General features: G+C 38.7%; 2 protein-coding genes across 6 annotated transcripts; one reads left to right on the top strand and one right to left on the bottom strand.

Moving 5' to 3' along the window:
• Positions 1-746: 746 nt before the first annotated feature.
• dnpep (aspartyl aminopeptidase) lies at positions 747-10,480 on the bottom strand. 5 transcript variants are annotated; one of them, XM_084713879.1, is made up of 16 exons: positions 10,360-10,457; positions 10,223-10,273; positions 9,825-9,915; positions 7,732-7,820; positions 7,336-7,449; positions 7,042-7,167; positions 6,390-6,514; positions 5,916-6,000; positions 5,231-5,338; positions 4,827-4,904; positions 4,564-4,644; positions 4,237-4,397; positions 3,787-3,826; positions 3,497-3,598; positions 2,128-2,295; positions 747-1,103 (listed from the first exon to the last, which is right to left on the bottom strand). In XM_084713879.1, exons 1-16 carry the CDS (start codon positions 10,363-10,365, stop codon positions 1,053-1,055), a joined length of 1,476 nt encoding a protein of 491 aa, XP_084570005.1. In that variant the 5' UTR covers positions 10,366-10,457; the 3' UTR covers positions 747-1,052. The 5 variants fall into 5 exon arrangements, with proteins under 5 accessions (XP_084570005.1, XP_084570007.1, XP_084570006.1 ...); XM_084713881.1 differs by having other exon boundaries at positions 10,209-10,273; positions 10,360-10,430; XM_084713880.1 differs by lacking the exon at positions 10,223-10,273 and having other exon boundaries at positions 10,360-10,480.
• Positions 10,481-15,212: 4,732 nt separating this feature from the next.
• desmb (desmin b) lies at positions 15,213-26,360 on the top strand. The gene is made up of 9 exons (XM_084713581.1): positions 15,213-15,839; positions 20,340-20,400; positions 20,570-20,665; positions 21,656-21,817; positions 21,932-22,057; positions 22,155-22,375; positions 22,818-22,861; positions 23,249-23,337; positions 25,108-26,360. The coding sequence occupies exons 1-9, from the start codon at positions 15,268-15,270 to the stop codon at positions 25,147-25,149; spliced, it is 1,413 nt and encodes a 470-aa protein (XP_084569707.1). The 5' UTR covers positions 15,213-15,267; the 3' UTR covers positions 25,150-26,360.
• Positions 26,361-27,651: the final 1,291 nt, after the last annotated feature.

Below are 27,651 nucleotides of genomic sequence, written 5' to 3'. Positions count from 1 at the left end.
TTAAAACAGTTTAATCAACACATCTGACAGTCTCAACACCAAGATTTGGTTTCAAAATAATTTACCTGCTTATTGTAGGTGATTGTTTTGTTTTTTTTTCACCTGATTGTTTCTGTCGGGCTGTATTACAAACAGGACTGCACAATTCAGTGAAAAAAAAAAAGATCATATTGTGTTTATTCTGACTGAAATAGCATTTGCAATTTACTATAACTTTAGCAGGGATGATAATTTTTGTATAATCATTTTCTTATTTACTGAATAAAAAATACTAAAATAATAACAATGTGACATTTACTGGAGTCTGTATCGAGCAAACACGTTTTCTTTCGTCTGCAGAACAAGATCTGTTGCCCGGAGCATCTGCAGGACTATGGTACTTTATCATAATACAGTTTCTGCACACATTTTTTCTTTTTCAAAGATTCTGCAGTTAGGTTCTGGTTCTGCAACTTGGAAACTGCACTTGACGATAATGCCATTTCAATAATTTTGGGATTCATTGTGCAGCCCTAATTACAAACCAGCTGTGTTATTTCATCCTGACAATTTATCCACAACTTTCTTGCAGTGTGGAGGAGTTCCTGATGCTCCATCTCATTAAGCGTGCAGACACTTAGCAGAGCAGCAGATTTTGCTCCTCAGTGAGGAGGTGCAGCTTCTCCTGCAGGATCGAACCCCCCACCAGTATGACCAGGTGTACATTAAAACAAACACAGATGAGAGAATGAAAGAAAACAGAAAGAAACTTTTCAATATTTTATTATTTTCTAAACAATTTCAGTTGATAAGAAAAATCAAGAAGTGCTGAGTGCGAGCTGTAATGTGTGTTTGCATTTGTTTTCTTCTTTGGGGGAACAATTACGGCTCAGAGGGGTTTAGAAATAAGTTTTAATGAGTCTTTTTCAACATCAACATGAGCCTAGACTCACTGCTCCTGATGTTAATTCTCTTTACATCAGTACATGTTGAAGCCTGAATGTGCTGCAGTGAAAGTTGTTGAAAATGACATATGAGCTCCTTTCTTTCCATCAGTTTTGGTTCCTGTGGCTCTAGTCGACGACCAGCGAGCTCCTCACCGTGGGGAACAGCTCGAAGAAACCCTGCAGGAGGAAGCAGACAGGAAGAAAACGGAGAATATGACATAATATCTGCAGGGCATGAAAACAAACAAACAAAAAACAATCAAAGCTCAAAATTAAGCAACTCGTGACTCATCTGGAGATTTTTACACTGAGTCAAAAGCTGAGTCTTTAAATCCTGGATGACTGAAAAGGTCACAGAGACCTGATGAGAGACGTGACTAGATTTTTATCTGTAGGAAACGTGATGTATGAAGGAGAGAAACAGACTGATTCTGATGTTCTCTGAGCGTGAGAACACCGTGTCCATGATGGACAGTAAACTGCTGCTAAATGTACCTGCTGTTAGCTCAGTTAGCTTAGCTGTACTGGACTTGGAGCTGAGAGCTGCGGGGGAGTGTTGGTGGTGGAAGTTCCCTTACCTGACATACAGGGTCCAGGAAGTACTGTTTACAAGAACACTGTGGATCAGAACGCAGCTTCGCACTCTGAAACCGGGGCGCCAAATTGCAAAAAATCTCACGTCATGTTGCCTTAAGAGCTTCTTACCAACACAGCAGTAAATCTGCATTTGCACATTTGCCAAAAACATCAGGAAATTAGTCTGAGAGCCAAAGCGGAGGTCTTGGTTTGCTGGTTTGTCTTGTCTGAACAACAGTCCAAAACCCCCAAATATTCATTTTGTAATTGCATAAGACAACAAAAGACACACATCTGAGAAACTGGAGATGGATGGTTTTTAAAATAATGGATCTTGTTTCAGCTCCAACAAACAGGTCTGCAGTGACTGTCAGAGACGTGTTGATTAAACTCTTTTGTCACTTTGTAAGAGTTTTATCAGTATAATAATAATAATTTTTGAGCTCAAAATGAGAATATCTGCTTTATAAACTAGATTTTGTTCCTATTTTGCTTTCAGTTAAAGACTACTTGACAAAAAGTGACATCATCCTGCTGTAAGTCCTGAAATAATCAGAAACAAATGTCCCTCTCCTGTCATGAGAGGGAAGGCGAAGGCGTGCTCATTTCACAGACGTGGGGTTACCTTGAAGAGGGTGGTGCTCTGCAGGACGCTGGAGGTGCAGCACATCTCTCTGATGGAGTGCATGGAGAGCTGCGGCGCTCCGATGTCCATCACAGGGACACCGAGGCGGGCGGCCAGGATGGGTCCGATGGTGGTTCCACACGGGCTGTCGTTACGGACCATCACGTCCTGCAGGAGGAACGAGGAACAGGTCAAAAAGTATTAAAAAATTGCGTTATTATATATGTATATATGTGATGATTAGCATGCATCATTTTCATATAATTGCAAAGCAACATTTTAAATTTCTCTGAATTTACCTGCAAATTATCCCCAAATTTTCAGGTAAGTGTGTGATAATTTGTAAGTGTTGTTTTCATGCAAGTAGGTGGTAATTACCTTTTCACATACTTGAACTTTCTTTGAAATTAACTACAAATTTATCCAAAGTTTAGTAGTACAAGTACTACTTGCATGAAGAGTGCATGACACTTGTTAATTATCACACACTTATCATGAAATTTGGGGATAATTTGCAGTAAATTCAGAGAGATTTAAAATAGCATGCTTTGTAATTACCACCAACTACATGAGAACAGGACTTGCTAATTATCACATCATTAACCATGAAATTTGTGAGTAATTTGAGGTCATTTGTGGGTAATTTCTGAGAAATTTCAAATATTTTACTTGGTAATTACCACCTATTTATCATGAAATTATGGGACCTGAAGAATTAACTCAATTATGTTATAATTCTGAGAAAAGTAATCAAATAATGCATTATTATTTTCAGTATATTGATCACCATTTGAATGATATTGCTTCACATTTTCATTCGTCACTGCTTTGCCAGGTGATTTCTGTTGTCAGAAGTTTATATATTTAGATTTCTGCCTATTTTATATTTAAAAATATTTTTTCTGTGATGATAAAGGGATATTTGATGGTGATCCTGACAGCAGCTTATCAATTAAAGAATATTTCTTCACCCTGCAAACAGAACAACTATATTTCTTTCCAAGTGTGTTTTATGATTTCTGTTAACTAACTGGCTTAATTTTGTCTTTATTTTTTCCACACATGAATTCTTCTCTTTTGCTCTCCGTGTTGTCCTGGAGCAGCGACACACCACGTTGCTAGGAGATCTGTGCTCGCTGCCGAGTGACTCAAGACACACAAAAGAGACGAGAAGCTGCTGAGCCTCCGTCTGCAAACAATTCATCTATAATCATACACACAGTCAGAGGACATTACATGGACTTACACTCATTTTCTGCAAACTTAACCATAACTACCACTTGCCTAAAATCCAAACCTTAACCTAACCTTTTTATTTTTTATGTCTTGACAACATGAGTACTGCTGCATGTGTCCACACACACTTTACCTGCAGAGGCACCCCAACCTTGCTGGCGACCTCTCTGACAATGGAGGCGGTGACGGCGGTGGTGGCGTAGCGCTGGTTGCTGTTGAACTTGATCACTGGACCCTGACAGGAGAATGATTGACATCAGGTGGATGTAAAACTTCTCATAACTAAGCCGCAGAAATGCTACCACTCAAGTTTAAGGTTTCCAAATATTCCACTACAACTGCAACTGATGATTTCTTTACAGAACTGATTCATGAGTGTTTCTTTATGCTTAAATGAAGGAATAAGTAAAGAACTCTCTTCACCTTGTGGAAAGCTGGTCGATGGTTCTCCTCGTGCTTCTCCCTGAGAAGAACATTTTAAAAAACAAAAAGAAATCATCTCAAACTGCTGCAGATTCTTCACAATCTGAGGTAAAATAAGAATAAGCACAAATGCACCTTCATAATGTGCTCTAATTTCCAAATTATCATATTTTATCCAGTAGTGTCATGTTTACTGGACAAAATTAAAATTTTGGGCTGATTAGTTGTCCAAGTTGACATAAATAACACAACATTTTGTATTTTTATAATTTCCATGCTCACATTTTTCAAACTTTCTCCAAACTCATAATATAAAGTAGAAATAATATCTAAAATAAATCAGTTTGCCTCATTTTTCCCAAACTTTTAAATACAAAACACAAATTATATTGAATGTTTCCTGTGTTTTTCATAGTCTGTGTAAGAGTGTGTGTGTGTGTTGACACGGACTGGTAGTTGGGGTGGCACGCGTGCGCCATGTCGGCGCTGATCATGAAGGAGCGTGGCGCAGCCTGTTGGAAGGCGGTGAGGTTGGAGGCGGAGGCGGCGAGGCGGCTGAGGATGAGCTCCGTCAGGTTGGACTGAGCTCCCTGAGCGCTTTCTGATCCCACCTACGTGACAAACACAACATACTGCCGGTGAAAGTCAGAACAATAGAAAACACAGATGGTTTTGTCAAGTGTTTCTCCTATGTGATTATTTTTAGTATTGATATTTTGACTGTTATGTCTCCAAAAAGGGAGAAGAGGAAAAAATCCCGGCTTCCTGGTCCCTCACCTCTTCGTTGTCGTACAGAGTGATCATGCGGACATTGGGATCTTTGGCCAGAGAATCTCCTGAGCAGGACTCCATCAGCCCCTGAGAGACGACACGGTCGGACAGACGGAGGAAGACAAGTTGCAATTTTAATGAGCCGGGGGGGGGGGTGTTAAAACAAGGAAACAGAAACAAATGAAGAGACAGAAGAAGAAAGTGGACCATGTTGGAGAAAAGAAGTTCTCTGATAGTGAAGATAAGAATCTTGCAGTACTCAGTCTGACCTGCAGGGCGCAGTAGCAGCTGTGCAGGTTGTCCAGACGAGGAGAGTAAATGAACTCTTCATACACGCCGCCCAGCGCCTGCGCAGAGAAGAGAAGAACATGACCAACAGAAAAACAAGTCACGTGGCGTCATTAATCCTTCTCTGTTCGATGAAATATGATTCAATACTTTTACATATCTAAATAATTACTGATGCTGTAGTGAAATCTACAAGTTCCTTATTGTTTCACCTTTATTTTTAGCTGCTGAGAGTCGGAATTTTCCTTTCTATTGATAAATAAAGCATCATCTTTACCTTAAATAAACATCCTGCATTATAATACATGAGAATCTGCTGCTTCAGGGGGTTAAATCAGATGATCACATGTGGCAGGAGGTTCATCTGGTTTATTTGCAGACTCACCGCCGGCTGAGTGTCGGTCAAACACAACTCAAAGTCCAGCAGAGCTTCAGGCTCGACACCAAGCTCCGAACACAGAACCTTCACCAGCGCCGGGTGGTGTTTCTCCGCCTGAGGAGGGAAGATACGACACGACATCGATCAGACTGAAATCAATCACTGTGTACATCACCTTACTTCAGCTGAGAAAAACTGGTGACCACCAGCAGTTCATCCTTTTAAAAAACATTTTTTAAGACTTGTTTTCTGTGATGTCATCTTTTTTATCTTTTATTCTTTTACTTTCTATGTATTACGTGTATATTGACACGTTATTTGTCTTGTTTTAATCGTTCTGTCATATTTCTACTGTTTTGTGTCCTTTGTTTTGCATCATAATTAAATTAATTGCTTAACTGTAGCTTAATTTTCTTGCTTTTGTTTGCGGTTACATTGCTTCCTGGGTATCCTGCTCTTGTCTTGTCTGTCAGAACACTTTGCAAACTCTGTTTTTAGAGATGTTATATCAATAAAGATATTATTTTACTTCTTCTTCTTCTCCACTTCAACACTTCTGGATGCAAATTTGACAGAACAGTCATACTTTTGTGTTTTTCCCTCTTTATTGATAGATGTGTGTGTGTGTGTGTGTGTGTGTGTGTGTGTGTGTGTGTGTGTGTGTGTGTGTGTGTGTGTGTGTGTGTTTTACCGTGTTGGTGGCAGAGGCAGCATCTCCGGAGGACACAGAGCCCGTCTCCAGCTCCTCCTGGACAGCAGTGGCGATGATGGGCACACTGAGACACAAACATATCACATGACATCACATCACATCACTGTTTTGGCACAAACGTCACGGTCAAACTGAGACACAAAACACAGACAAACATGTCACAAAAACAAAGAGCTTGAGCAATGAAGAGCCTGTTATTTTAAATTATAATAGTTTGGTTTTTATTAATGTTATGATCGTTGTTTTACTAAGAGAGCAGAGGTTCATTGTACACCTTCCCTACACGTATTATAACCACAATAGAAAATCTTATATTTAGAAATAATGTTTATTTCCTGGATTTATTTCCTACTAATATTTTGGCGGTCATATTTTTTTCTTTTCATCCTCCTGCGTGTATCTGGACTTAAACAGCTTAATAAATGGCCTAAACCTGTGGGTGGTGTTACTGACAGGTGGTTCTCCTTGTTGGGACCGAAGGAGTCGTTGATGTCCCTCTGCAGGTGGATGGCCAGGTGAGGGATCCTCAGCAGAGGCCTCGGCACGTGAACCAGCCGGTGAACCAGCCGGCTCTCACTCTGAGGGACGACACAAGTTAAAATCACAACATGACCCACTGCAGGTTATTTTTTCAAATAGAACATGATATCATGCTTTCTCGCTCAACCAGACTCCACAGGCAAAATCACTAATTTTACCTGTGACTTTGGTTTGTTAGCTCAACACTAACACATATTGGGAATGCCCATTGATGTGCTAACAGAAATTAGCATCGCAATCATGGTAATATCATCTTAACAAACAGATCCATTTTACTTTACATGCTTAATATCAAACATCATTTGATATTAAGCAGGGTTTGTGTTAAAAAAGCAAACAAAATAAATCGTAACAATGTATCGCACATTTTGTAGAATCGGAAAACTTAAGAATTGCAATAAAAATACCAACATCTTACAAAAAAAGTTAATCCATCAGCCACAGAACCAATAATTACTAAATCTACAAGATGTTTAAACTGAAAATGGTGTTTTAATCATATTTTCATCTAATTTCAACCCAAATTAACGTCCTTCAGATATAATCCTGACAATAATCCTGGTACCTTGACCATGACACGGCCGGCGATGGTCAGGTCACGGTCGAACCAGGTGTTCCAGATGCCGCCACCGTAGCACTCCACCCCGACCTGCAGACAGCCCTGCTTCGTCTTCTTGGACCTCGGCTTCACCTGAAACACACACACAGACAATCTCATCTAACCATCTCATAATAAATACACGTCTCATTTAGTGAAAATGTAGCTTGTACCTGTGTGATGTCAAAAATTGAACAGAACTTTAATAAAAAGTTAATAATATAAACACTGATTGACAGGTGGAGGTGGGTGGGCTCTCACCCTGAGGCAGGGGCTGTCTGTGTGCGCTCCGATCATGGAGAAGCCGTTTCCTGGAAGGTAACGTCCGCCCACAGCGAAGGCAATGAGGCTGGAGAAGTTCCTGGTCACAAAGTACTGAAGAGAGAAGAGGACAGAATTTAAATATGATGGATTATTACTTTAACACTTTAAACTGTTTCAAATTATTACAGTAGCTGTGTTTATTTGCCATCTGTATGGTTTTGGAAAAGGAGGCAGATAAGTATGTTACTTTTACAGAAAAATATGTAAACTTTACACTTAATTAACTTAATAAATATTAATATTATACTGAAACTGTGAAACTGACTGGTGAATTTGAGGAGCTGAGCAGCTCACGCAGTGAACTCTCACAGTGAACCATTAACCCTGACAGACCTTGGTGGACGGCTTTATGTCCCACTGCTCCGTCTCCTTCAGCTCAATGAAACCCGCCTCCAGCAGACGCCGCCTGCATTCTTCCACCACTGCAGGGACAAAAACAAGAGACAAATGATTCTGGATCATTTCTTTCAGCAACCTTTCTGTTCAGTACAGCGCTGACATTTATTGGGTTTTATAAAAGTCAGAGTGATTTTTCACTGACGCTTGAACAAGTTCCACCGTCCCACTAAGTGGCAATAAAATGAATTTGATCTTGTTACCATTTTTCTTGACTTTTCAGCTTTTCAGCACCGACTGAAAGAGTCTTTGTTTCATCTACTCTAAAGGTTCAACACTCGATAAGAGCTTTTACTGTGTGTGTGTGTGTTAGTCTGCAGTCTGCTGTCTCATTATTAGAACTGAAGCACTTTGAACTGCACTAACCTCTAACCCAGCGGTGCCGAAACTTTTTCCTTTGGAGGTCCACAACTAAAACTTAATGGCACACCATGGATGAAAAGTAAACACCTACTGTAATGTATTACATTGCATCGCAAGCTTAATTAACTGACCTCCTGTGCACAAATCATTTGGCTTTACTTACTAAGAATAATTAATATTTAGAGATCCTGCAGATATCAAGAGTATTTTACCTCACAATTATACGATAAATTACTGTTTATACTGTTTAATCAAAATTCTAACTTAATTAAAAAAAAAATAGATTTTATCAAAAGTTATTGGTAAAAATCACAAAATGTAAAACTAAAATAACTTTTATTGATTTTTTTTCTTCAATTTCTAAGAATATATACAAGAAACTGAATGTAATGCAAGATGCAGGACATGTTGAGTGTTCATTCAGGGCTGCAGGACAATTTTTAAAAATTAGACCGTGATTTTACTGTCAGTAACATAGACTGTATATGTCTTATATACAGTCCATGATCAGCCCCAATCACTGCTGTTAACTATTGTAATTAAAAAGCTGTTAGACTGTATTATTTGCTGCCACACATTAAGATATTTCCTATTTAATTTGTTGGAAAGCAACTTAACAAATACTTATGATACTCATGCAGGTTATCTTTTATTGCTTTAATATTAATTTGCTGCAGACTCTGAGGGTTTCCAGAGGTTAGAGTGCAAAGATTGGAGACATTATGAAATATCTGATTCATCTGCAGAGACTCTATCTTATCTCGAGCTCAAAGTCGTCTGTTCAGCTGCACAGCGTCTTGACTAACTGCTGACACATGCACATTACTTTGTTCTCACCCTTCATATCAAACTTCAACCAGCTGGCAGGTTATTACTGTCATCTTGTCTAAACTGTTAATCCTGAAGTGTGTACATGAGGGAAAATGTATTTTTCTCTCAGTAGAACTTAAGACTGAGCAAAATGTGAGTTTCAGAATAAATCTGCAATGGCTGGTGCGATATTTTGTAGGCAAACAGAAAACAATGATGGGCAAATATTGAGCTGATAAAATCGGTCAAGTCATCATGAGCTTTCTGGAAACACTGATCAACATTTTCCCTATTTTCTGAAATTTTATGGTACAAATAACTAATCAGTTTATGGAGAAAATAACTGTCAGCTGTTGTAGCCCTATTCAAAACATTATTTTAGTCTACAACAGTTTTCTTCAGAGACTTGACTAATAGTCAAACAAATGTCAAAGCTCACTCAAAAACAAACATTTTTTACATGTACACATACATTTTTTAATGGTCGGTGCATGTGGTCAATTTGATACAGAATGGAAAACATTAATCTTATAATAACGTATGTAAACTCAAAGAACAAACCCCTAGTTTTTAAGTATTCCCTAGTATTCCGAAGATACTCAGTCTACTGAGGAGTAAAGAAACCAGAAAATATTCACATTTAATGAGCTGGAATTAGAGAATTTTGACAATTTTTTTCTTATAAAATTACTTACTTATTATTACTGACAATAATAATTATTCAATTACTTGTTGCAGCTCTATGTTCTATTTTCATACTTATTTCTACCTTACATTTACGAGTATTATCGAGTGGGTCTTTATCATTATTATTATTGTCATTATTATTATCATTAATATTGTTATTATAAGTTTACCGTGAAATGGAGACACTCCTCTGTTGACAAACTGCAGGAACTCTTTGGCTGCTGCCTGCACGGCCTCCTTGGAGCTCTTCATGATCAAAGACTGAAGAAAAAGGAGAAAAAGTGAGAAAATACAGCTGTTGTCATGTTTTAATTATCGGGGAATGAGACAGCAGAGATGAACCCGGCGGCTAGTTCAAACGTCGGACACTGATCGCGAGATTTCAGCCTTTGTTTCTCCACTGCTCGATTGACCACAAATGTAAACTATCAATTCAGTGATTTCCAACATAAATGTCAAAAACTGACAGTTCGACCCAAAATGTATTATTAAATTGACACTTTCTTGTAAAAGTCAGGCTTGTCCGATAAAGGACGCGTCGTTATTTAGCTAACCTTTGCTAGCTAACCTGCACGGGACTCCTCAAGCTTTCTGCCTCCTCTTCTTCGCTCCTCTTCCTCTGTGGATCAAAGTCGAAGCAGCTCTCAGATAGGGAGCAACACCTCCACATACCGCGGCCACAATAATCATTTTTATGACACTTACCTGCATTAATAAGTGAACTTTCAAACTCTGTACTCCGGACGAACCGAAACAGGACCGCAGGTTAGCTGACAGCAGCAAGGAAAGAAGAAGCTGCTATTTTCAGACACAGCGCCACGGCGACACCGAGCGGCCAGGCGGTGCAACTACAACACCTGATAATTTCACAGGCCCCCGTGGTAAACCATAATTATGAGGTCAAAAAATCCCAAATTATGAGATACAAAGTCGAAACTATGACTTTTTCGACTTAAAAAAGTCAAAATGATGACCTTTTATCTAATAACTATTCCTTTTTATCTCATAATTTTGACTTTTTATCTCATAATTTTGACTTTTTAAAAAATTTCATAATTATGACTTACCATGGGGATATTTTTTCTTTCAGTTTCAGTTGTTTCAGTGGCATAAATGGGCTTCATTGCATTGGGCCTAATTCACCACCCATTCTTTAGAAGAAATTTCTTCTTAAAACCTACTTAGGCAGTTTTTACAAAGATTCTGGCTTTCACCAAATACCTGATTTGTTCTTAGATCATTTTAGCCATGATTTACACCAGAGTCATGTTAAACCTTGCAAACGTTGTTTGTTATAATTTAATATTCACTGGCAGTGCAATTGTTGTGCATTAAAATCATTAAGTTAGTGTGTTATTGTACTTTTCTTTTATATCTCTCATATTTATTTTTATTGTTAACTGAACTAAAATTCCATGAACTGAACTCCACCCCACCCTCTTTAACTGCAGGATGTTGAACAGTAAAAAACTGAAAAAACAAGTCTTATTAATTAAAAGATTAAGTCTTAAGTGTATGGTTCTTGTCATCACTTTTACCTCTAACTGTAGTGCTGCAGGATTAATGTGTGAAAAGATTCCACTTCTGCCACTGTTGGCTGGTTGTATCTGACCTGCAAATTCCAACATTTCTCTTAAATTTCTCATTTTCATACATAATTAATTCTCCTTTTATTCCTAAAATACACCATGTATGCAGAAGTGGACAGTGTTTGACTTTGGATAACAGTGACTCACTGCTCAAAATCTAATGAAATGTAACGGTGACGTTTTCCTGATACCAGTGATGACATTTAATGAAATTAGCATTATGATTATTATTTTGAATCCAGTTCTCTGATTTGACATTATTCATGTTTGTATCCAACAACCCTCCTCTCTGTCTTTCCCTCTGACTCATTCAGGTTAGTTTACTCTCTGTTTCCCCCCATGCAGCCATTTATCAACTGTACCAGCACAGGAACCAGCCTTATATAGTCCTGAACAACCAGGGAGGAGGAGGAGGAGAGTCTGAAAACGATGAAGAGATGTTTATATCAGCTGTCACCTCACAGAGTCTCTCCTGCTCTTGAGGAAGCCCAGAGAGAAGAAAACACACACACACACACACACACACACACACACACACACACACACACACACACACACACACACACACACACACAGTCACACACTAGCATTCATCCTCTATTAATAGATATGAGAGCAACAGGCTGCAGGAGATGAGCAGCAGTGTTTAACATACTGGAATTTTTCTAAATATATTAATGCTGTTCTGTAATTTTAATACAATAATAATGTAGGAACTACGACCTTTTATTTTCCTTTTTGTACCTGCTGATGTGGCCTGCAGAGATCACCATGTACTGTTGTATGAATGAGATCACAGCCAAAACATACATACTAATACATACTAACATACAATTAATATTGAACATCAACCATCCCAAAATACAATGTATTTGAATGGCTCAAACAGGTAATGTTGGATGCAGTCAAATGACAATAGTATATATAATTATTACATGGCTCTGTTAAATGCTCAAGCCTGACTGGTCAATTACAGCATTCTAAGGCTCATTATTTCTGTATAAAGGACTGTTGCTAGGTAGAGCAGGCCGTTGCTATGGATGCAGTTCTAATCATAGACTCTTGAGGACCAGTAAGATCATTTTGAAATCCCAAATTAATATTTTGTGTCAAATTGTTATTATTATTATTATTATTTGTAGGTAATCATGTAATAAGTTTGATAATGTACAGTGAGCAGCTCATTAATGCAAAATAAACCACTTCAGGATGGTGCAGGATCCCGACGCAAAGCAGAGAAAGATGTAGACATTTCTGTCCAACAAACTGGTGCTCTTGGTTGTACTTTTATTTTGAGCTTGGCCCATTTTACGATGTAAAGTCACAGTATCTCAGCTTCTGCTTCATTGCTTCCGTCATGCTTTTTTAAATTTGTTTCTTGTGTATCCCCAGAGATTTTATCCAAGACCAAAAGACTTAACTCCAAGTCTACAGGTCAGACAAAATAATGTAAATACAGTTCAGTCACAACATGATGAAAAGGCTCTATTTAAAAAAAATATACACAGTTTGTGTGTTTTGTATTCTTGTACATATTTTAATAAAATATTTCTTTAACTAAAGATCACTGCTTCAAAATAAGTGTTTTTCTCCTTTTAAACCCATTTTCAGGATGACTCCAGGGTGTCTGCTGGCAGAGCAAAGCTTTAAATCCACTTCACTGTCACACAATCCAGTGATGTCATCATTAATGGCACATATTGTTTGGGAATGTGGGCTTTCTCCTGCAGGCACACGCCGTACCTCTGCGTCTCTCGGGATGGGATAGTTTTCCTTTTTAAGGCAGGTTAGTCAAAGCTCTTCCCCCCATGGCTGCTGTCATTAACAACCTGCACCGCCTTGCCATGTGAGGACGTCGCCGTCGTCCGTCCTTACATCCTCGCATCGTTATGTCATGAGATCACAGACACAGAGGAAGAAGATTTTCTCATGAGGCTGTGTGATTCAACAAGTTGTCTGAAGTAAATGACTAATTAGTAGAGGTGTGGAAAGTCCAAAGATTAAAAAGTCTGTTATTTAAAAAGTGTGATTCATGAATTTCCTCAATCATTTAACATTAATACTTTTCATTCTCAGCAAGTTGATGCTCAGTTCACCAGATCAGACAGCAGAGAACCATGAAGAACTGATGTTACGTTACTGAGTTCCAGCTGGAAAAAAAAATTATATTAAAGATGACTTTGCTCACATTCAAAAAGTGGTCAACAAAAACAAATTCCAGTTTGCAAAACATGCAGGTTGAAAATAACAGACAGACTCAACAACTTGCAACTTTATTCAAAATTTGAAGTTGCACAAAGAACAGTAAGTCAAGACTCATACCTTATTATTAAGCAATTAAGTAACTTCATAAATCAGTAAGGTTAAAAGTTACATTGTGACTTGGTTAAGACTCAAAACTCAAAGTTTAGGACTTGGAACTGCCACATCAGTGAAGGCCCCATTAATGCTGAAAGGTTCATGCAGGACTCGGAGCGACATGTGCTGCCATCCCTGCCTGTTTCAGTGAGACGATGTCAAGACACATTGTGGACATCTTCTAACAGCATGTCTTTGTAGTAAAAGAGTTCAGGTACCAGACTGACCTGCCTTCAGTCCAGACCTGGCTCCCATTGAAAATGTGTGGTGCATTATGAAGCACAAAATATGACAACAGTTTGAACATTAAATTGTCTTTGAATTGGATTTAATTTTTGCAAATCATTGCATTCTTTTTTATATATGTTTTACACAATGACCTTTTGGAACTGGGGTCTTACTTGGTTGCTGTTATAGAAAGATTGTGGTCGTGGTAGGAAACAGGACAATTGCACACTTTGCTGACCAGTGCACTGACATCAGCTCTGCATGAAAAATGAAAACCCAATCTTTATTTTCAGAAACACTCTGTGTTGATTCAGTGCAGAGGACTCCTGTTGCCCAGCAAGAGAAACACATGCACTCTTCATATGCAAGTAAAATACAAACAAATCCTCTTGCTGAAATGTACTGCAGAGTTGGCCAATCAATCAGTTCCTCATCACTGCTATAGCTCTCTGTTGTATAATATAGTACAACATAGTCTGATAAAAAAAAAACCTGCATTGTTTAGGCATTTGATATTATGTAAACTTAGTTACTCAGACTTGTGTTTTTGGAGAGCGCTTATCATCTCATGACTCAACACCAAGTTCAGACCAACATTAGCAAAAAGTTTAACCTCTCTCAACTTTTGCTGCCATTCATGGTAACAAGGGACAAAGGCCAATGTTTTTGTCTGAATGTCTGGTAAGAGGGTTTGTGTCGTGACGCATAACGTAACACTACTTCTGCCTTTGTGAATCTGTTTGTTTTGCCCTATTAAAGTCACAGTTAGTCCCATTTTCTTTCTACGTTATCTTGTTTTTACTGCCACCAAGTGTTGGGTAAGATCAGGGATCTGTAACCTGCAGCTTCTCCAGTGGCCTTCCTGTGATTTTAACAACATTTTAATGTTCATTCATTATTGTTGTAGGTTGAAAGTTATTCTCAGTGTTCTTCAGTTGTAAAAATGGATAGTTTATATTCTGTTATCTTGTCAACTGAAATGCGTCATAGCCTAAGTCTAGTCTCTATGCCAATTCCAAAACAAGTCTCAGACAAAAGTAGGGAATTTAATAGGAAAAGATGAGAAGGTGTCAGACAAACAAAGAAGAAGAGGTAGAGAGAGAGATGGGAAGGAGTCAACAGAGGAGATGAAAACAGGAGATATGGAGAGAGGGGAAGAAAGAGAGGGGGTTGATGGAGAGATGAGGAGGTTAGAAAGGAGAAACGGAAGGTGAGAGGAAGAAAAAACCTGAGAAAAGAGGAAAATCAAGACAGAAGAGAGACAAACAGGGAGACACAGAGACCTGGAGAGATGCAGGGAGGCAAAGGGAGGGCAGTTTACAGGGAGGAGGGGGCAAAAAGAGAGGGAGGGGGTAACTACAAATAGCCGGGGGCAGTAAGTTCTTTTTCAGTGCTCCCCTCTGCTGCAGCCCTCACCAGGCTCTCCTCATCCTCCAACATGGCCTCCTACAGCTCCTCAGCCCAGACCGCCTCCTCCTACCGCCGCCACTTTGGTCAAGGCACCTACGCTTCGCCATCCCTCAACCGTTCCATGCTGGGTGGCGGCGCCGGCGGGGGCCACGTCACCTCCAGGGTCTACGAGGTGACCCGGAGCAGCTCAACTCCGGCCTACAGGGTCTCCTCCAGCTACTATGGGAAGCCCCTGGCGGCCTCCCGCACCTCCGTCAGGCGCTCCTACGGCGGCATGGGTGAGACGCTGGACTTCAGCCTGGCCGATGCCCTCAACCAGGAGTTCCTGACCACACGGACCAATGAGAAAGCAGAGCTGCAGCACCTGAACGACCGCTTCGCCAGCTACATCGAGAAGGTCCGCTTCCTTGAGCAGCAGAACCAGGCGCTGGCGGTGGAGGTGGAGCGTCTGCGTGGCCGCGAACCCACACGCATCGCCGACCTGTACGAGGAGGAGATGAGCGAGCTGAGGAGGCAGATAGAGATCCTGACCAATCAGAGGTCACGCATCGAGGTGGAGCGGGACAACCTGATCGATGACCTGGACAAGCTCAAACTCAGGTGGGCGGAGCAAGACAGCGTGTGCGTGTTGCTTTAAGAAGAAGTGTGTGTGAGTTGGTGTGTGCATGAGGCAGAGAGAAAGAAATCTGTGTAGGCTTAGAAAAATAACAGAAAACAATATTTTGCAACTCTGCAGGAGAAAACATGAATAAAAACAATTATTTTTAAAATGTTAAAATGATGACAAAGTGTGAATAAGTGAAGATGAGGAGGAGGATGAATGAAGGGATGTGATGATACACAGATGTGTGTGTGTGTGTGTGTGTGTGTGTGTGTGTGTGTGTGTGTGTGTGTGTGTGTGTGTGTGTGTGTGTAATATCTCGCCTGCCCGATTTAACTTCAGCCGTGTGGGAGATGATGTTGATGATGATGATGATGATGATGATGAGTGAGGCTCATATTATCTGCTGTTTGTTGTGGTTACAGGAAGTACCTTTAAACCATCATGAGTGGGCTTGTTCTTAAAGGACCATACCACTGTTTTTTACATGTGTTTGACCAAATTTAATACAGGGCTTTACATCACAGTTAATGATTTCACCTGCTTAAGTATATTTACGCTTACACTGTCATACAGGATCATACAAGTCAGAATCATCTTTTCTCCTCAACTTAACATAAATATAAAACAGAAATATAATATGTATATAGTTTAATTTATTCAACTTAATTACAATTAAAATTTCTGGTATTTATTTTCATAATAATATACTATTTTGTTTTCACAAAAAAGATTATAATTAAATGTTATAAATTTTCATCAGTGTGACTGAGCAGTTGTTGGTTCAGCTTAAAGTCTTAAGCTTCTTGAACAAGTTTTATCAAGGACAACTTAACTAAGACACTTACTTAGTTAAGCTGAATTAAAATATTTATTTTTACAGTGGGGTATTAATACTACAAAAGGATACAGTGCAAATATTGTTGTTTATTTAGTCACTTAGGGTCACAAAAAATTTAAAGATGTAAACACAAACCCAAAAATATAAAATTTAAGGCAGCTCTGAAACCAGCTTTTTAAATTTAAAACTAAAAAAGTCTAATTTTACAGTGTGTGTAAAAATTGATGTATTAAATGATGAGTAGACTTTCATGACAAGATGCTTACACAAATGTTGGTGCGCTGCTATTAGCTAATGCAAAATTTGAAGTCAACATAATTATATACTCATTCTTTACAACTAAAACCCTTGTGATGCTTTTTGTGAATATATTTTGACATATAGTACAATGTTTAGGACCATGCTTAAAGGGTAATTCCAGCATTTTAAAGCATCTGACAACTTTTTTATACATAGAACTTTTCAGACAGCTCTTTCTAACAACTGAAGCCATCATATCGCGCTTTACAAAGGCACTAAACTCCATTGACAAAAACAGATATTTTACCTTGCAGAACACGTGAGTAGCTGGTCCACCTCTTCCTCAATCGGATAATTTATTTGTGCTACTGTGTGACTTCAGTGGATCAGAATTATCCTTTAAAAACACAGAAGGCACACAATAACACAAACAAACTTGTCGATCAAGGTAGCGGCAGACAAGCAATAAAATTGCTGATTTGATCAATGGAATTTGGTGGCATAGGGAAGAACAACATAAATGTGGATTCTGGTGAAACAAAAATGATCTTACTCTTAAACAAAAAACTCTATCTCTGTAGGAATCATTTCTATAATGCTGTCAGACACTTAGAATAACAATCTGAGCCTGTCAGTGTCAAAAACATTTTTAGTAGACATTTCATGGTGGTTTGCTGAGGCATCAATTCAAAAACTTTTTATTATTTATTTAACCCCAAAATACATAAAATAGTGCCCAGATTTAAAAGTACAAGATTTATCCTTTAAGATTATTTATTTAAAGTTTTATGCATACAGGCCTAATTCAAAGTTTAAATCTGGTTGTCATGAAGCTGCTGATGTCTCAGCTTATCATGAAAAAGGTAAAAATAATTTCTACATTGCAGAAAGAAGGTTGAGGATGAGTCATTGTTGATGCAGTGGGACAAAGATTTTTATTTAAACACACTAAGGTTTAACTCGCCTACAGACTCTGCAAGGAGGAAAAACAAGATTTTTTTTTAAGATAATGCAGCAGAACTACCTGACACATAAACTTAAGTGCTAAATTTAAGGTCGAGAAAAGCAAAAAGCAAAACAACATTACAGTAACATATTTTTGTCAGTGACAGCCACAGCATGGAGGTGTGGGACTGTTGCATAATGATGGAGGAGACATGACAGCAGGCAGCCTAACTTCCCCCACTGTACCAGGAAATACAAACAATATTACAAATACAGTTATTAAACATTAAAACTAGTATTTATGAGTGTGAGTGCAGATTTAGTTGAAACAAATAAGAGCAGATGTTGGAGATAAAAAAGCAAGAGTTGTTAAAGAATCCTGTGTACAATGCAAACACATTAAAATACAGCAGCTGAAAGTAACTAAGTACATTTACTCAGGTATTAAACGCATTTTGGAGGAATCATTTTATGTTGCTTTATATTTCTACTCTACTTATTTCAGAAGGAAATATTCTTAATTTTTCTTCACTACTTTAAAGGTTGGTAAAATGATCAACAGCAAAGTTAAAGTGAGTAGCCACTTAAAAAGAAGCAGCATTTTTATTTAGATAATTTAATTTTGATATTACATTTTGTGCTTATCATGGTGGAAACACTACTGCTTTAAATTATAGGAGCTTTAAAGACCAGGAACATTAAAAATGTCAATAACAATAATAACAGTGACAAAAATCAATAAATAAAACATTGAGATGTACATGTATGACTGCTATGATTGGTGGAACTCGCAGACGATACAACGATTGGTGAAATTTGCGGAAAAGTGATCGAACAAAACTGCAAAGTCATGCAGAATTCATGGAGATTGGTTGAACTGGACTGCACAAAAGTAGATGCCTACACATGAGTGGCTGAATTAAAATAGAATGATGATTATAAAGACATTTTCCAAAGCTTACAACAGCTATAAATATACACGCGTGTCTCTGCTTAAATTTAGAGCTGACAATGAGCTTCAATTTGGAGCAGGAACATGATGAGCTCTGATTTATCTTTATAAGCGAGACACTGAATCCCAAACCTCTGGATCAGCATTGGTTCAGGAAGTATTCAGCTCCTGTACTTCAGTAAAAGTATTCATACCACACTGTAAAAATACTCTGTTGAAATTAAAAGTCCTGCATTGAGAATTTAAAGTAAGTGTTTTACAATAATACCTTTTTATTTATTTAGTTATTGAGTTTGTTTCTGCACGTATTATTCAATCTCTCTGCAATGCAACATACTTTTATTCAACACTTATTTATTGTAGCTGCCTTACTTACATGAAATGAGTCAAACTCCAAAAACAGAAATGTCACAGAAAATAACACAAACTGTTGATGAACTTAAAGTCAAACAGAGTCTGTTTCTAATCTGCATATCGTCTCTGGGATGTTTAACTATTAAAATGATTAATGATTGTTGCGTGGCCGTGTGTGTGCGTGTTGCTGCCCACAACCAAAGTTAGAGCTACACACACACACACACACACACACACACACACACACACACACACACACACACACACACACACACACACACACACACACAGCATGTTTACAGTGTTGTCTTCTATAAAAGGAGAGGAAAGAGCTCCCACATATCTGCAGGATCTCTAATGATCTGTCCTTTCTCTCTCTGTCTCTGTGGTTTACATCTCAAGTGTCACTTTTATACAGATTCAGAGAGAAGACAGTCTTACTGCAGGTCCACTTAAACATTAAATAATTACTGGAAGCTCTTTTACGTGGACTGAAAGAGTTTTCACTCAGAATTAAATATTAATGGAGCTTTTATCTGCAGGTTTTATCTCTTTTTACTGCTTTACTCAGGTCGGTTTTGTAACAGCAAATGTGCAGCAGACTTTTTCTTCTTTGGTGCATTTGGATCCAAAGATGCTTTTCTGGTTTTGCAAGTAAAATGAGCATCTGTTCACTGTAAGAGAGGATTACGGTAACATCTGGTATTACATGAGAGCTTTTATTACAGCCATAAATGTGTGGTTGACTTTCATTTTTCACATTTTAGTTCAGATGTTTGAACATATCTCAACACAAACATATAAAACTAACTTTAAGGATCATAGCCACCACTGACAATACTGAGGTCATGTCTTTTATATTTTCTCTGTGAATTTATTGATTAAACAGTAAATATTGTGACAATTTGGAGGGTGAATTTGACAACTTTTAGGTCACCAAATATAAGCTAGATTTATACAATTTGCAGAAAATATTTTTGCAGCCTCCGTTGGTTTTCCTACATGCTTGGAAGGGGAGGGCGAGGTGACATATTTGCATTCTGCTTAATGCCACTAAATCCTACACACTAGTCCTTTAAACTCAATAAATAAAATATGAAAAATCCCTCCAAAATGAAATAATTAGAGACTTTATTTATGGTGTATTTTTTCTCTCACTGTCTCCAGACTCCAGGAGGAGATTCTCCAAAAAGAAGAAGCAGAAAACAACCTGGCTGCTTTCAGGGCGGTGAGATCAAGAATGATCTTTGAAGCTCAAAAGTTTAAAGTGTTCCTGATCTTTGGAAATACTGTTCTACATTCTTGGACCTTTGACCTCAGAAACAGCAAACTTTTTCACTTTCTAACTATGTTTATTTTAGTTTTAAAAGTGATTAACATGTTAACTGTTGTGTCAGGATGTGGACGCTGCCACTCTGGCTCGTCTGGACCTGGAGAGACGCATCGAGACGCTGCAGGAGGAGATCGCCTTCCTGAAGAAGATCCATGAAGAGGTTCCCCCTCACTTCTTCTTCTTCTGTTTCTGTTTCTGTCTCTCTGTTCAGTTTTTGATCATCTGTTACCAGGATAAAAAAGCTGACACTGCAGCTGTCAGATATTATGACAAAAAAACCCTAAAGATACTTAAGTGAATCAGAACTACAGATTTATACAGTTATTTTGCATTTTGGGGTAAAATTACAAACTTGAGGGAACAAAACAAATTTATTGAGATCATTTAAAGCTGCTACAAATGATCAGTATAATAACTATAAAGAGATTTAACAATTAATTTTCCTTTGATAAATGTTTCAAATTCTGCACAGAGCAACTTAAAGCACAAACAGAATTAGCAGGGATGAATTTGTTGTCTTTGTTTTCTATTGACTGGGCTGTTTGGTCTGTTTGTCTGTCTGATAGCATGTGACTGCTGTTACATCTGTGTGTGTGTCTGTGTGTGAGTGAGCAGACAAACAAGAGGATTGGGGAAGTATACAGTTTCACACACAAACACACACACACACACACACACAAAGCTTATGTGTTGGCAGCAGGCCTGAGCAGTGTTGCAGCAGAGCGCTGAAATCTCCCACAGCAGATGTACGGCTAAAATTACTCTGTGTACCAGCAGCCGACGTCCACGTCTCTGAACAGCAACCCGGCTTGTAAGCTTAGCTCTGAGTGTGTGTGCGTGTGTGTGTGTGTGTGTGTGTGTTTCCATCCTAGAGACTGACCCTTTAAGTGTGCAGATAAAAAACTCAGGGTGCATTCTGCAACATGTAGTTTAAAGGTATAGTTCACACAAATATGAAAAGTCATTATCTCCTCACTCTTATGCCAACTGAGTTTAGTTTTTTAGTTCACAAAACACTGCTGGAGTTTCACAGGAAAATGGTGTTGCAGAATCTCCCAAACAATGGAAGTGAATGGTGAACACTTCAGCTCTAACCTGACTTCTCCTCCTACTCCTCCTCCTCCTCCTCCTCCTCCTCCTCCTCCTGCAGGAGATCCGCGAGCTGCAGACGCAGATGCAGGAGACTCAGGTGCAGATCCAGATGGACATGTCCAAGCCAGACCTGACGGCAGCGCTGAGAGACATCAGAGCCCAGTACGAGGGTATCGCCGCCAAGAACATCGCAGAGGCTGAGGAGTGGTACAAGTCAAAGGTGAGAGACAATAATCATTACAAAAATATTTAAAGGCTGACACAAAATATTTTCACTTTCAACCAAAGTTTCACCAAAGTATAAATAAAAGGATTTCCTGGTTTGTCTCTGCAGGTGTCCGACCTGAACCAGGCAGTGAGTAAGAACAACGAGGCCTTGAAGCAGGCCCGGCAGGAGACCATGGAGTTCAGACACCAGATCCAGTCCTACACCTGCGAGATCGACTCGCTCAAAGGCACCGTATGTCTCACACACACTGAGACTTTTATTTTAAAGCTGTCCCTTCATGCTCTCCGAGCCCCGTCTCATCCCAGACTCGTCTCTTTGCTTCGTCCAGAATGAGTCCCTGATGAGGCAGATGAGGGACATGGAGGACCGTCACGGACTGGAGACCAGCGGTTTCCAGGACACCATCGCCCGGCTGGAGGCAGAAATCGCCAACATGAAGGACGAGATGGCGCGCCACCTCCGCGAGTACCAGGACCTTCTCAACGTCAAGATGGCGCTGGATGTGGAGATCGCCACCTACAGGAAGCTGCTGGAAGGGGAGGAGAGCAGGTGATGCTGGAGTCCAAGAACAAAGACTGCTGATGTGTTCACTGCCTTCAGTGATTGGTGGAAATTTTGGTTTTATGGTTTGGTTTTAACTACCTCATACCAGGTTGTAGTTTCAGACTTGGCTTGAACAAAAACTCATTTTTTTTTAGCTGCTACACTATTTTTCTATTCATGAGTTAATCATTTCTGAAGCCAGTGGAAAAATTAATTTATTTTCAACAAAAAGCAAATCAGATACCCTGAAACTTTATAGATGATTTTTTTTTTTATATTTTGACTTTAAGTCCTAAATGACTGTGTGTTGACTGTAAAAAGGTTTTTAATATAAAATTCAAAATAAATCAAATTTTTAAAGACTCCACTGTAGCCTAAACATTTTCTCCAAATTACAGAATTATGATTTAGTACTAAATACATTGAGCTTTTCTTTGTGTCTTTGCAGGATTACCTTGCCTGTTCAGAGCTACTCCACCCTGAGCTTCAGAGGTACAAACACACCTGCTGTTCCCTAAACACACCACTAGAGGACGCACATCACTGTAACAAGTCTGTACTGACCCACAATGCAGTTCACCGCCAGATGGAGCTTTTAAACATAATTTATCATGGATCATCATTTAAATACAGAGGGGACACATAATAATAATGATTATTATTAATAATAATTATTGTTTTGCAGTCTAAAGACATCAGATTTAAAGATAATTCTAATTAAATATGAGAATCTGCCTTAAAAAGACCTCATGTGTAGCTTGTGTGTAATTGTACAATATAAACAATTATTTATGTTATTATTTATGCTGCTTTAAAAAGGAGTGATTATTAACCTCAGTGAGGTGACTTTTTATCATGTTGATAATATCTTCTTTACAGAGACGAGCCCTGAGCACCAGCAGCGTGCCTCTGAGATGCATTCAAAGAAAACTGTCCTCATCAAGACCATTGAGACCCGCGATGGAGAGGTAAAAGTCACAGAAAAGCATCTAAATTTGACCTTTTTTCTTTTAGTTGTTATGGAAATTCTCTTTGTCTCTTCTGTCATTTACAGAACATTAAGAAAATCTGTAAATAAAAGTCTACAACACAATCTAGACAAAAATAAAGGTTAAGGATTCAGTGTAGATTTTAAACCACTCCATTTTTCACATATTGACGAGTTTAATCTTTCTGACTCTAAACTAATGGGCTTAATATTGATCAGTATTAAGACTGGGTCAGTGCTCACTTTCAGTTAATTCTGCTCTAAATAGCCAAAATCAATTTTCTGCACCAACATTGAAAAAACAGCTTTTCACCTCTTCACCTCCCCATAGAAGAACTGATTTTTTCAAACGTGAAATGTAAAAAGAAATCAAATGTTTGAAATTTGTAAGAGTTGTTGGTTTAACTTAATATCTTAAGTTTACTGAACATGTTTTCTCATCTTAATTTTGAATCATTACAAAATTACCTCAACTTATGTTTTCAAATTCAGTCAACTTAAAATTTTAAGCAGCCTGGACACTAACTTTTTTTTAAGTTAAAACAAACTTTTCAGTTAGTGACAGCTTCATGAACAATTTCTGGCAAGTTTTACAAGCTAACACTCATGACCTTTGACCTCAGCAAGAACACAGTGGTAGAAGAGAGTGAGGACCTTGCTGCACGTAATTGTGACGTTTATTCGTTTCATTCAGAAGGCGTTCGTAAACACACCCACCCACCCACACACACACACACGCAGCAACTAGTTCAGCTAGAGAGTGCCAGCAAAACATCCTGTCCCACCCGAGTGAAAACACGCTACAACCACAGCTTTCTGGGAAAACATACATCCCAGGCGTGTTAGGACAAGTCAAGCTACAACGCATCAGTTTGTCTCTCATCTTTATATCTGTTGACTCTGTTGGAGGAAGGAATGCTGCTGTTTTTTTCCCATCTTGTGCAAAGAAATATTATCAGTACTCCAAAACACCTTGCAAAACTCTCATTATTTCTATCAATATTTGGATCAATTCTCTAAGTAACATAAATATACCGAATGAAATCAATGGCTTTTAACAATGTTTTATAGAAACGAGTGTCTGTATCTAGTAATAATAAAGAATAAGGAAGGTCGCTGCACTTATAAAAAAGATAAGTGGCATTTAAAAATGAAAATTACTAGAAATGACTGACATTTAACATTGATATATAAGAAACTAGTTGAAATTCTTATTGCACTCCTAGGCTCTATAATGGGAACATGACAAAAGGTCCTGTTCTCCAGCTCTACATAACATATAATGGGTTAGAACAGGTTGAACACAGAACCTTGGGAACATGTAACCCTACAGATACAGGACCTTTGGAATATAGAACCCTGGGAATAGGACGCTAGGAGCATAGGACCTAATGAACATAGGAAGGTGGGAATAAGGCACTTAGGAACATACGACTCTCAAAACATAGGGCTCTGTGAACATGGGACCCGAGTGACATAGGACCTTTGGACCGTAGGACCCTTGGAACGAGACCCTCGGAACTTAGCACCATTTGTCATGTTCCCATTATATGCAATACATAGGAACACAGGACCCTGGGAAGACATACACTCCTGTATGGAATTAGCATGCAGCACAGGGCTCCTCTTCTTTTAAATAAAACAGGAAGTTGTTCAGACAGAGAACCCTCTCACACGGCCTCTTTATCTCTCTTTAAGTGTATTTTTATATCTCTGAGCGTCTCCTGACCGCCATGTTTCTGCCCTCCAGGTCGTCAGTGAGTCGACGCAGCACCAGCAAGACATCATGTAACCGTCTGCAAAAGATAAGAAGAGAAGAAGAAACTCATCTGTCCTTCCCTGAGTCGGACAGATGAAGAAAACAAACAAGAAAAGATGCGCAAACAAAACTAAGTAAAAAGACTTTACAAACTCATGATTATGGCCTGTACGGTTCTTGTTTTAAAGTTACTGTGATATGTGATATTTTAAGCAGGGTGGGGGTATCACTGACTTGATCAGGGTTTATTTATCTCTGCTTAGTGGTGTGTTTTAGCTGGATACAACATGCATGTAGCTAACAAGCTACCCTGCAAAAAGTCTCCAGCTAATAGAGCAATTTCTGTCAACTGACCTTTCCTAAATCCAGCCTCTTTCCCCCAAGCAAGCTAGTTACTCAGCAGAACCTCAGTCAACTTTCTAGTTGAATCTAATCTAATCTAATCTAATCTAATCTAATCTAATCTAATACAAATCAACATTTAGCTAGCAAGTTAGCTAGTGTTTTGCTCTGTTGCTAGACTTCATGCAAACATACTATTTAGCATGCTTAAACAGTATGTGAGATTTTTTAGTATGTTAGAAACCAGATTCATGTTTCTGACAAAATATTACAGTATACAATCTCTGGACACTACACTGGCATAAATATCCCACAATGCAACGCAGTATTAATGACAACAACAACATAACAGACAATGACAGACAGCGACCACAGGAGCTCTGTGCAACATCAATAATACGTCAATTTACATGCAATAAGTAAGGTTTCCTTTTGCTAGGCAGAATATATGTTTTATCAACTTAGGTTTCCATTTGTACGCATTACCATGGTTACATGTCTCCGACGGTCTCAGGAAGTGACGTGATACACGCTGAACAGATGCATACTGCAGTTTATTTACACAAACACATTTACATCTAAAAACTAATGTTTGCAAAAATGCTAGCTTCCTAGCTAGCTAATCTCCAGCAGCATCTTTTAACCATCTTCATAATTTAGTTTTCAACAAAGATCCACACAATCTCAAAGTGGAAAAAGGAAAAGAGAAAGGTGACCGCTGTTCCAAAAGGAGCAGGACTTAGGAAGGGTCAGTTGTCTCATAAAAACAGTTATTTTCTTGGAAGAACTGAAACATTTTAACCTGCTCTCAATATAAATCAACCTGTTTCAGGCATTTTCTGGACTGTCAGTATCTTGAAATAAAAATGGTATCAAGAAAATGACGTAATTACAGGTAAAAAGGACTTGATAAGATTTTTAAGAGGATATTTTTGCACCAAAAATTAGGTGCAAAGTGGTAAAAGTATTGCAGACTGCCTCCTGAATAAAACACTCTGGTTCTGCATACGCTTCCTGGTCTGCAATTTAAGTTAAGTGTCACAGAAAATCCATCATTTCACACAGTTTTACCACAAAAAGTATCCAAATGGATCCAAATCCATATCAAAAATGCTGCGTTGCTTCTTTTTTGTTTCTTGCATTCTGGTTTCTTCCACACACAGCAGCTTATGTCCCACGTCCTCAAGGTCACAGTCAGAGTTTTGTCCAATCAGGAGCATTAATGAGAATGAGGTGAACTGTATGTGCTTGTGCTTGTATTTATCAATAAAGGGCGGGGAGGGGACAGATAAAAAGGAGGAGATGGAGGAGGTGTCTGGAGATGAAGCGAGAGATAGGAAGAGGTAGAAAATACAGGAGAGATAAAGGAGGAGGGGGGCTGTGTTCAGGAGAGATAATCCCTTGTGACTTTCAAATATTATTTGCTAATAAAAGTAAAGTGGATTTCATGTACCAGCTGATTGATGTCTCTATGTCCTTGAGTTAAAAGACGACTCGCACACATTGATTGTATACAGGCCCATAGGAACACATGCTTTAATAATCATAGTCATAATTCAATTTTCTTTTTTAAAAAGCATGGAGTTACTGGCCTACAGTGATGACATTGCACTCTCCTTTACAGGACGGCTCGAGAAAATAAATAAATCAGCAAATAAATACATCCCACTGGAAAAGAACATGTCTCAATTAAATTAGATTCCTAAGAAATGAAAAAGAAATGAAATCATAAACTGGTAAATGTAGCAAAAAAAAGTTAGTAAGTGCTGTGTTTTATGTACAAATTTCACATCGATGCACATGAAGGGGTGGAGGGTGTTCGGTGGGAGCCAAAAAAAAAAAAAGAAGCCACGCAGGGTGGGTCGGGGACGGGACGGGACGGGACGGAGGGGTGAGATCATGCATTTTTCAGTTTCCCACAGATGAATTAAAAACGACACCCCCCTCCCATCCCCCACATCTGCTTGGTTTTCCTTTAAAAAGGTAAAGACGATAAAGTATTCACATTTTCACTGGTGACAAAAAGTGTTACGTTTGTCCAAAATAAAGAAAATCAAAGCACATGATGGAAGGAGTTGTTGGTCTAAGTACAAGTTGGTATGGCCACGAGTCCACTCCCCCCCCCCCCCCCCCATCCTCAAGGACACATTCACACTGGCAGCTCAGCCTCATCCTGTTTGTTGAAGGTGCGTT

Source organism: Lutjanus erythropterus, chromosome 24 (genome assembly GCF_056507025.1).
Source record: "Lutjanus erythropterus isolate fLutEry1 chromosome 24, fLutEry1.hap2, whole genome shotgun sequence".
Lineage (NCBI taxonomy): Eukaryota > Metazoa > Chordata > Actinopteri > Lutjaniformes > Lutjanidae > Lutjanus > Lutjanus erythropterus.
This window is presented reverse-complemented; position numbering and strand designations above follow the sequence as displayed.